This window comes from Diabrotica virgifera, chromosome 8 (assembly GCF_917563875.1).
Source record: "Diabrotica virgifera virgifera chromosome 8, PGI_DIABVI_V3a".
NCBI classification, from domain to species: Eukaryota; Metazoa; Arthropoda; class Insecta; order Coleoptera; family Chrysomelidae; genus Diabrotica; species Diabrotica virgifera.
Genome location: NC_065450.1, coordinates 175,354,324 through 175,365,853, shown reverse-complemented (window position 1 = coordinate 175,365,853; position 11,530 = coordinate 175,354,324). Strand labels below are relative to the sequence as shown.

At 34.0% G+C, this 11,530-nt stretch overlaps 1 protein-coding gene across 3 annotated transcripts in view; it reads left to right on the top strand.

The window, feature by feature from the left end:
* LOC114328931 (probable E3 ubiquitin-protein ligase HERC1) overlaps window positions 1-11,530 on the top strand; it is a 240,144-nt gene that overhangs the window by 206,071 nt on the left and 22,543 nt on the right. For all 3 annotated transcript variants that reach the window (XM_050659505.1, XM_050659504.1, XM_050659503.1), the window contains 2 exons: window positions 2,953-3,347; window positions 10,196-10,572. In XM_050659505.1, the coding sequence (XP_050515462.1) occupies window positions 2,953-3,347; window positions 10,196-10,572 (772 nt within the window). The remainder of the gene's footprint in view (window positions 1-2,952; window positions 3,348-10,195; window positions 10,573-11,530) is intronic.

Sequence of the window (11,530 nt, the reverse complement as noted above, 5' to 3'; positions counted from 1 at the left end):
GGTTGGCGATAAAAGTTATTTACCAACTATTTTATTGCTGAAATCGAATCTTGAAATCGAATCTGCTTGCCGGATGAAACATTTCTTTTATGAAATTTCATACATAGACAAATATTTCTAGCATGGGTTGCCTATCAAAATCGTGTCATAGCTATCCTTAAGGTGGGCAGTAGGGGTTGAAATCAATATTTCAATCACATTTTTTTTAAAGTATGATAGAATTATTTTATATTTAAATTAAATAGGCATATTCAGTACAATTCATAGATTATTCACAAAATAAATTCAAAAAAATATTGAAAAATAAGCCAACGGTGGCAGATTTTTAAAGACACTTCAAAATACAATGGATTTTGCGGTGGACTCATCAGAACTCATCATTGGATCATGGTAAACAAAAAATTCAAAAATATTTTATTAGCTTATGAGTTTCTCTAGGTTACGCTGTCGAGTTTATTTAGTTTTATCGAATTTTGACTTTTTGATATAGCCCAGAAATCAAAATACCAATTTTTTCGCAAAAAAGGGAGAAAATCAACCTATTTATTACTTTTAAACAAAAAATAAGCATAAAACAAAAAATATCTTGACAGCGTTACCTCAAAGAATGTCTAAAGAAAATATATACAAAATTCCAGGTGGGTCGGTCAAGTAGTTTTTGAGTTACAATGTCTACAGTTTTGAGGAAAAAGCGTTTAAAGTATTGTCAACTTTTATTTTCAATTTCTTTTCTGTCTGTCAAATCGTAAAATGATGCTCACCGGAATATCTTTTTGAATCGCGGAGTAATTTACAAAAGAAAATAAGAACAGCTGTTGATCGTTGTTCACTACGTTCAAGCGTGCTGGCGCGAATCTGCTGCAAAGCGAGTCGACCAAAATTTAAATTCTTGCTTAAACGCCATCTCCTAAACATTCAGAATTAAGGTGCCGTGATTTTTTTTTCTCTTTCTCATAGTAATAAAAAAGTAAGTGGGTCAGTCTTCCTTGTGAGATGCATTTTTTACTATCTTATTGTTCAGTATTATATTCTTTACTACTGTTTAGTTAGAGCCAAAAAACTACTATTACACTGGGGTTAAGTGGAAGAATATTTGTGTTGTGTCTTAGAACACAGCAAAATAAACTTCGCCCTCTACTTTAGAATGTACAGTTTGTTATACTTATTATTTTTTTGGAAAAAAAGTCGGTTTAAAAGTCTAATATTATATTATTATTATTAAGGTAGGGATATTCAACACTATCTCCCTACCTCCCTACCCAGCAAAAAAGAAATTGAAAATAAAAGTTGACAATACTTTCAACGCGTTTTTTCAAAACTCCTTTTTCAAAGGCTGTAGACATTGTAACTCAAAAGCTACTTGACCAACCCACCTGGAATTTCGTATATAGTTCCTTCAGACGTTCCTTGAGGTAACGCTGTCGAGATGTTTTTTGTTTTATGCTTATTTTTTGTTTAACAATAATAAATAAGTTGATTTTCACCTTTTTTTGCAAAACAAAATTCATTGTTTTAATTTCTGAGTGATATCAAAAAGCCAAAATTCGATAAAACTAAAAAAACTCGACAGCGTTACCTAGACAAACTCATAAGCTAATAAAATCTTTTTGAATCTTTTGTTCGCTGAGCACGAACTCCATGATGGCGATGGTGTCCGAGGTACCTGGTGCCTATAGTGGAACTCGTCGCCTGCAGTTCCACCATAGGCACCAGGTACCTCGGACACCATCGCCGTCATGGAGTTCGTGCTCAAAGACCACCAAAACCCCCGAGTAATGGTTATTGACTAATTTTGAATTATTATAACATAAAACTCCAGGCGACAAGTCCACCACGGGCACCAGGTACCACGGAGACCATCGCCGTCATGAAATTCGTGCTCAGCGACCACCAAAACCCCCGTGTAATGGTTATGGACTGTTACGTAAAATAAAGATCGAGAGATGTTACTGAATAAATTAAACCAATATTAATATATTATACAAAATTCAAGTACCATAGAAAATAGTATTAGAAAGGACGCGGCAGGACGCTTCTTTTAAATGAAAAACAGTTGAATTGCGATGAGGGGTTCCTGAGATACAACCGGTCAAAGTTGACCGGCATTTGCGACGAACTTTTAAACAATAGGATGGTAATCTTCGAACATTTGCCTTTTTATATTGGTCCTCTTTCTACATACAAATTTTCATATCTTCAAGCTCCTCTTTCTACATACAAATTTTTATACTCATAACATATATTATAATAATAAAAACGATCGTTATTACGCGTGAAAAATACCAAAAATACCAAAATCCCAATCAAAAAGTAAGTTGAAGATAATAGAATTTATTGCAAAGTTCAAAATCGGTATACGTTAAAAAAATGTATTTTCTCGGCTTCCCATAGAGCAATTTTCTTCATTTTTTTTAAATCCGAAGTAACTCGAGTAGAGCCACCTAATTAACGCATTACTATTAATGCCAAGGATGCTTTAGTTTTGTTATAATACATAACCTTTTTTCGTAAAATTGATAATAAAAAAGTTTGTTTGTTTGTATATGGTTTTAAATTACGCAGACAAACTATGTAAGAGCAAAAAAAATTGTTTTTTTGAATTTTCAAATTATAAATTCAGATTTAGATTCAGCATAATCAAAAACAAAATAGAAACATTTTTGATCAAAGTGAAATGATGAATTCACCGATATTTTTAACATTATTTAAGTATACAAAACAGCTTTTATTCTTTAAACAATTAACGGCTCAATATGTGAGTAGAACTTTTTACTATAACATATATACAAACTATCAAAAAGGTTTTAGAAAAATATAGCTTGTTTGATTTTTTTCGAAACAATGCGTGTTTTCGATCTACATTGACTCCCCTAAATACACTTTTCCAGTTTCGTGTTCATGGGTATTGAAGATTTGTAACTAGAGACATCCCATTATTTATTTTATTTTTAGGAAAATTGGGTCATGGTAACAGTGACCGCCAGCGAAGACCACGCCAAATCGAGGTTCTTCAATTCGAAGAAGTTGTACAAGTGGCGTGCGGATTCAAACATAGTGCCGTGGTTACACGAGATGGAAAACTATTCACTTTCGGCAACGGAGATTACGGCAGACTCGGCTTAGGTTCAACATCCAACAAAAAATTACCAGAGAGAGTAACCGCTTTAGAGGGGTACCAGGTTGGTCAAGTATCTTGTGGATTGAACCACACTGCTTGCTTGTCTACTGACGGGTTAAGTGTTTGGACATTTGGAGAGGGTGATTATGGGAAGTTAGGTTTGGGAAATGTTCTTACAAAGTCTATTCCCCAACTAGTGGAAACCATGTGCAATGTGGGACTGAAAAAGGTAAATATAATATTTCACATATGTAAGGCATTTTTTGTAGTGAGTTCAGTTTTGAAATTTGACGCTTCAGATTCGCGGTATCTACAAGTTTTGTATACAGGGTGATTCATTAAGAATGTCCAATCTCTGAGTTGTAGATTCTAGACCACAAAATATTAAGATTTGACCCTAGTCCTCAAATGAAATGTGGCTGCTTACTGAGTTACAAGGTGTTTTATTTAAAAACTTAAAAACGAATTCAGTGGTCGTTTGCCAAAAGCAGATATGTCCATTTTTGGTACTTTTCAGGAGAGCAAATTCAAATTTCCAATTACAATTTTTTCTTATATGTCAACTGACATAAATAGCTGTATAAACATTAAACTCACAACCAAACATGATATTTCTAAAATTGTGATTTTATGGACATCGTGGACATTTGAATTTGCTCTTCTGAAAAATATCGAAAGTGGACATATTAGCTTTTGGCAAACGGCCACTCAATTGTACCCAGTACTTTAATACTATTTGACATATCCTTGTCATACTTGGCAGAAAGTGTAGGTACTGAACACACTACTAATTTATGATAAATAAACGTTTCTGGCTACTACCAGAGGCGTACGACAGGGGACAATGACTTGTTGATCCTTCCCAAATTCTACGCCACTGGCGGAATTGCTATTTTAGCGCAATTTTTTATTCTCCAATACTTCTATGGCCAAACTTTTCACCGAATGCATTTACCAAGAAAAAACCCCTTCTCAATGGAACAATGCAGTCATTGTTTTATTGCACAAGAGAGGTGACATAACAGATCTAAAAAACTACCGCCCTATCAGTCTGCTATCACACATATATAAACTTTTCACAAACATTATCAAAAAAAGACTGGAGGCTAAGTTAGACTTCTATCAGCCTAGAGAACAAGCTGGGTTTAGATCCGGATATAGCACTAACGACCACTTACTGGTAATAAAAAACTTGATAGAGAAGTCGGCGGAATACAACAAACCATTGACACTGATATTCGTGGACTACGAGAAAGCGTTCGATACCATAAACCAGCAGAAAATGTTAAAAGCATTGACAGAATGCTGAATAGACCATCGCTACACTAACATGATAAAATATATCTACCACAATGCAACAGCTAGCGTAATAAATTTTGTGATTAACAAACTAATAAATTTTGTGTGCAGCGAGGAGTACGGCAAAGAGACACCATCTTACCAAAGCTGTTCACAACAGCTTTTTAAACCAATGTTTCCTTGACGGACTTCTTTTACTGGGCTTTGAGCCACATATTTTTGTTAAATACTATCTTGGTGGTTAGCATGTACATTGCACGTAAGTACTGATGATGACTGGTAAACCAGTCGAAAACTAGTTATGTGATTTTGATGTGGAACTTTTGAGGGTTTTTAAATATACCTTTTATACAGGATTTTACTGTTTTTTTTTTGTATTACATGGTATACAGCCAACCACAGGAAAACTTTTTCCTTGTGAACCTTTTATAACACACTTTTAAGAAGGCAGATCTGAACGAATATGGTATCAATATAAATGGAGAGAAGCTCAGTCATTTGAGATTTGCAGAAGACATCGTCCTTATAGCCGATCGTATCGATGATGCAATAACAATGTTAAACAAGTTATATCACGCTTCCTTAGAGGCCGGACTAAAGATTAATATCAACAAGACGCAAATAATGACTAATCTGGTGCTAAATCGTAATATTGTTGTTGATGGAATGGATATTGAGCAGACTGCATCTTATAAGTACTTGGGACATGAAATTCGGTTGGGAAGAGATAACCAGACTTGCGAGCTCCCACGTCGCATAGGATTAGCCTAGGCAGCGTTTGGTAAACTGAGCCTATGTATTTAAATCGGACTTACCCATATGCCTGAAAAGGAAAATTTTTGACCAGTGTGTACTGCCTGTGCTCACTTATGGAGCGGAAACATTAACACTCACAAAAAAGGTAGTGAACAAGATTCACATAACTCAGAGGGCTATGTAGCGCCAGATGTTGGGTGTCTCCCTGAAGGACCGAATCCCAAACGAAGAAATACGTCGTAGAACAAAAACAACGGACGCCGTCGAAAGAATCACGTCGCTCAAGTGGAATTGGGCATGACAAGTCGCCAGATTGTCAGACCATTGATGGACAAAACGTATTGTCGAGTGGAGGCCACGAGAAGAAGTACTACGGAGCAGAGGACGACCACCAACCAGATGGACTGACGATCTGAAGCGTATTGTCGGCAACTGGATACAAGCCGCACAAAACAGAGAAAGATGGAAAGAGCTGAGGGAGACCTATGTCCAGCAGTGGACGAGTACGGGTTGATGATGATGACTTTCTATGTAAATAATATCCTCTTCATTCGTATAGATAAAGTCATTAATTTTCGAGATATTTGAAATTAAAAATGAAACGCCACACTTATTTTGATTAATGTATTGTGCCGCTTCATTTTTAACTTCAAATATCTCGAAAACTAATGATTTTATCGTTACGAATGAAAGTGTATTATTTGCATAGAAAGTATTGGAGAATCTAAAAATTACGCTAAAATAGCAATTCGATCAGTGGTGTAGACTTTGGGAGAGTCAACTTGCCTTGTAAATTGTAGAAGGCAGATATAAAGGATGTACCCAGAAATTGGTTCCACGGTAGAGGTCTTCAGATTTGCGGATCTGGGACTTCTCATTTCTATAGAAATAGAAATATTTATTAACCCTTTAAAAACGTTTTTACAAATGTATAGGACAGGTCATAGATATGATTCTACATTGTAGAACAGTTACAGGCTAACATTGTTCAGCTACAAATTTTATATAGGTACCTAACACCTAACACATGATAACATATATTATAAAATAACATATTTAGACATATACAAAACAATTTATACATAAAAAATAAAATAGTGGTTTATAGAGTATCTTCAAGGAATTATTTGACTGAATAGTAGCATTTGGCTAATAATAAATTTTTGAAAAATAAAATAAAAATTCCATTTTTAATTCAGTTCAGTTGCAATGCGAAGGCAAAACAATCCTATTTTTCACTTAAAAAACGGAGAGCAGTCCAGCCCTCTGAATCGACGATTTTTGACTTTGTTGGAGTCTCATCAATATTATTAATATTTAAAAATATTAAAATATTACTAAAATATTTTTAAATTGAAAACTTATTGGTCCATTTTCTTGGTAACACCTCCATGGCTTCTAAAATTTGCAAGCCAGATGGATGCTGAAGCGAAGAAGACAAGAGGGAATTCAAAAAACTTACAATTCACGATCCCGTCTGTTTAGCTGGTAAATTCCAACAGAAAATGGACCTAAGTTACTCAAAGAAGTAACGACCAATATAAGAATAAAATGAAAATTCCATTTTTGATTCAGTTGCAATGCGAAGGCAAAACAATCCTATTTTTCACTTAAAATACAGAGAGCAGTCCAGCCCTCTGAATCGACGATTTTCGACTCTTGTTGGAGTCTCATCAGAGAGAACGTAGGCCTGCTTACTCCATCGACATATCGTCGATTCAGAGGGCTGAACTGCTCTCCGTATTTTAAGTGAAAAATAGGACTGTTTTGCCTTCGCATTGCAACTGAATTAAAAATGGAATTTTTATTTTATTTTTATATTGGTCGTTACTTCTTTGAGTAACTTAGGTCCATTTTCTGTTGGAATTTAACAGCTCAACAGACGGGGTCGTGAATTGTAAGTTTTTTGAATTCCCTCTTGTCTTCTTCGCTTCAGCATCCATCTGGCTTGCAAATTTTAGAAGCCATGGAAGTGTTACCAAGAAAATGGACCAATAAGTTTTCAATTTAAAAATATTTTAGTAATAGTTTAATATTTTTAAATATTAATAATATTGTTATTAGGATTGAAAACTACTTCATCTTTCAATTGCCAGATGACGCTAGTCACCTAGTCCATTCACGTCAGTTGCGGTGTGGGGGATAAACTCTCGGTGTTGATCACTTAAAGTATGGAGAAGCAGGCCTACGTTCTCTCCGATGAGACTCCAACAAGAGTCGAAAATCGTCGATTCAGATGGCTGGACTGCTCTCCGTATTTTAAGTGAAAAATAGGATTGTTTTGCCTTCGCATTGCAACTGAATTAAAAAAGGAATTTTTATTTTATTTTTATATTGGTCGTTACTTCTTTGAGTAACTTAGGTCCATTTTCTGTTGGAATTTACCAGCTGAAGAGACGGGGTCGTGAATTGTAAGTTTTTTGAATTCCCTCTTGTCTTCTTCGCTTCAGCATCCATCTGGCTTGCAAATTTTAGAAGCCATGAAGGTGTTACCAAGAAATTGGACCAATAAGTTTTCAATATAAAAATCTTTTAGTAATATTTTAATATTTTTAAATATTAATAATATTGTTATTAGAATTTAAAACTACTTCATCCTAATAAATTTTTGATTTTATTTGTAACTGTTAAAACAAGCAATCTCCTGCGCTTCACCGGGAAGTTTATTGTACAATTTCATTCCCATACATTTAAAACTATTTTTTAATTTTGATGTTTTATACTGGGGTATTCGGAGCTTATTAGAATTTCTTGTATGGTAATCATGTCGATGAGCATTAGTTTCAAATTTATTGAAATTTTCTTTGACAAACAGAAGAGTGTGGTGAATGTACAGACTAGAATGACATGATTTTGTATTTTATAAACGTTGGTTTACAAGTTTCCCGATATTTTAGCCCGAATATATTTCGAATAATTTTTTTCTGAGTTACAAAAATTTTACAGCTGTCAATAGAATTTCCCCACAGTAGTATGTTGTAACTAATATGACTGTAAACAAGGTCGTAATAGTTATTGATGAGTGCTGATATCGGCACATATCGACATAGTATCTTTTATTCTAGAAATAGCATAAAAGGTTTTATTTAATTTTGTATTTATTGCATTGACTTGTTCAGTCCGTCTCAAACGGCAATCTATATTTAGACCTAAAACTTTCGTTGTTGTAACTGACGAAATAAGTAGGTATATCGTCAAATTTAAATGATAATGAGTATACATTGCTAAGAACATTTTGGGAATGAAAATATAAAAATTGAGTTTTATCAACGTTTACTATTAATCCATTTGCTTTGGACCAATCTACAAATGACTTAAAAACACCTTTGGAAAATGATATAAGTTCCTCTTTACTAGGCGCAGAGATCGCTAGTGCAGTATCATCTTCGTAAATAGTAATAACACGAGATTTAATGTAATCAGGAAGATCATTCATAGAAAGAATAAATATAAGCGGTCCTAAAGCAGATCCTTGAGGGACTCCTTTATCAATATTGTAAACTGGCGAAGTAGAATTCTGATATGAAACTAATATTTTTCTATTGCTCTAATATTCTACTATCCAGTCCAAGAAATCTCCTCTGAAACCTAAACTTACGTGCATAGAAATCGGGCCACTCAAAAATTTGGTCATTTTTGATATCTCATATTTCCTAAACTTGTTGGCCGATTTAGGTGACTTTTTGAACATGTTATAGGCTGATTCTTTAACAATACCATTGTAATATTATTGTTGCTAAACAGGTAAATTTTCATTGTATACCGGGTGTACCAATCAAACTGTGTTTTTTTCTCAAAGTTTGCATCACCCTGTGAAATATTCTAGCATTTATAAAATGCTGAAATTAAAACTTCACTATTGCATCAGGTTTTCTTAACATTCTGCTTTTTGATTCATTCGTTTATGTTGGATAATAAAAAAGTTAGATACTTTAACAACTAGACACATGTTCTTCATCAATACACGGTGTTTTTTAAATAAGTGCGACAAACTTTAAGGGGTAATTCTGAAAAAATAATGACAGTTGGCTTTATAAACGTATGTCCGCAAATGTTTCGTTTCCGAGATACGGGATGTTGAATTTTTTCTTACAAACTGACGACTTATTTATTGCTTTAAAACCAGTTGAGATATGCAAATGAAATTTGGTAGGTGTTAACTGATGCTGAAGCTGATTTTTTGACATAAAATTAGGAATTTTATATTCGCCATTAGCGTGAATACTGGTAATATGATCAGTCATATTACACGTATGCGCGCTAATGGTGAATATTAAATTCTAAATTGTATGTCAAAAAATGTACAATAACTACGTCTTAAAACCCACCAAATTTCATTGGCATATCTTTACCAATTTTAAAGCAATAAAATAAATCGTCAGTTTGTAAGAAAAAATTCAACATCCCGTATCTCGGAAACGAAACATTTGCGGACATACGTTTATAAAGCCAACTGTCATTATTTTTTCATGCATAATTACCCCTTAAAGTTTGTCGCACTTATTTAAAAACACCGTGTATTGATGAAGAACATGTCTAGTTATTAAAGTATCTAACTTTTTTATTATCCAACATAAAGGAATGGATCAAAAAAGCAGAATGTTAAGAAAATCTGATGCTATAGTTGGGTTTTAATTTCAGTATTTTATAAATGCTAGAATATTCCACAGGATGATGCGAACTTTGAGAAAAAAACACAGTTTGATTGGTACACCCGGTATACAATGAAAATTTACCTATTTAGCCACAATATTATTACAGTGGTATTGCTAAAAAATCAGGCTATAACATGTTCAAAAAATCACTTAAATCGGCCAACAGGTTTAGGAAATATGAGACATCAAAAATGACCAAATTTTTAAGTGGGCCGATTTCTATGCACGTAAGTTTAGGTTGTAAAATTTATTGTTAATAAAATTAAAATCCAGACAATAAAAGGCACGGGACAAATCAAAAAAGAGACCTGCCACATGCCTTCCCCTGTCAAGATCTGTACCTATACTAAATGGTTTATAATTTCAGGTCGGATGCGGAACTCACCTCACCGTTTTTCTTACTAATTCTGGTCAGATCTACGTATGTGGTGTCGATAGAGTTCCTTGGCAAACGCACGTTCGAGAACGATCAGTTTGTCTGCCTTACCAACTCTCTGTTCTAACTGACTATTTCATCGAAGATTTTGCAGTCGGAACCGAGCATTGTCTTTTCTTAAGCACTTGCGGCAAGGTGTTTGGATGGGGAATGAACACCGAAGGTCAGCTGGGATTACCCCATGTTTCTCTCGTCAGAGAACCGGAGATAATAGGTGAACTTTCTAATAAGGGTATCAAACAAATCTCCACTGGAAGGACACATAGCGCCGCTTGGACGTCGGTTCCACCTCCAGTAAATTCACCAAGGTTTGTATACATTTTGTTACATTTATGAGTGACTTCTTCTTCTCCTCCAGCTTTGTCCTTTTCAAGGGTCGCTGTTCAGTGCCCTTTTTTGTGCCACTCATTTCTGCCCATCGTGTCTTCTTCATTTAAATCTCTATCTCACAAGCGCTCAAAAATCCCTATACAAAATATGTTTGATTCAAATAGTAGCATGACATCATTAATTCAGTTTCTAAATATATTCTTCCATATATATTTATTTTTCTTAATATATATGCGAGTTGGGGTGTTATAAATAGGATCGTATCCAACTTGGTGTCTATGCATTTTGACGTTGCGACCCTGACAGAAATTGTGGGGACATCTGGTGACTGTCTCAATTTGAATCAAACAAATTTTCCTATTGGGCTGACCAACTATCCCTATATAAACAATGCCATTACTGTCCTTGTTCTTGAATCTTTTTTGAGACTGAAGTCACCCTGACTCTTGCGATTTTTTCTGTTTTCTGCATTATAACTTTAATTTTTAGATTTTTAATCTGCATTTATATAAAAAAACTTTATTTATTTATTTATTTATTTATTTATTGTTTATACATATGACCTGGCCTCTAGTGACTAATCCAGGTCGTTTTTTCCTGATGGGATTACATATATTTTTTATATTTTTACATTTTTTACTAAACTACTAAATCTGTTTTTACAATTTATTAACTAATTTGCCATAATCTATTAATTACATTTAACAAATACATTTAACAAATTTAAATAAACAATATACATTTGTTAAAATATTTTTGGCACCATCAACTCCCTTCTAAGTTATAAAGACAGTCCCTCTATTTTCAGAAGAGAAAAAAAACTGTTGTTTTTAGAACTCTTTAGCGAAGTATTAGTGCTATTAGTCTTATAAGTTGTCCGATACTGATTACTGGTTTAACGTCGAAGGCCGACATGGTCAACCAAAAAATAAGATG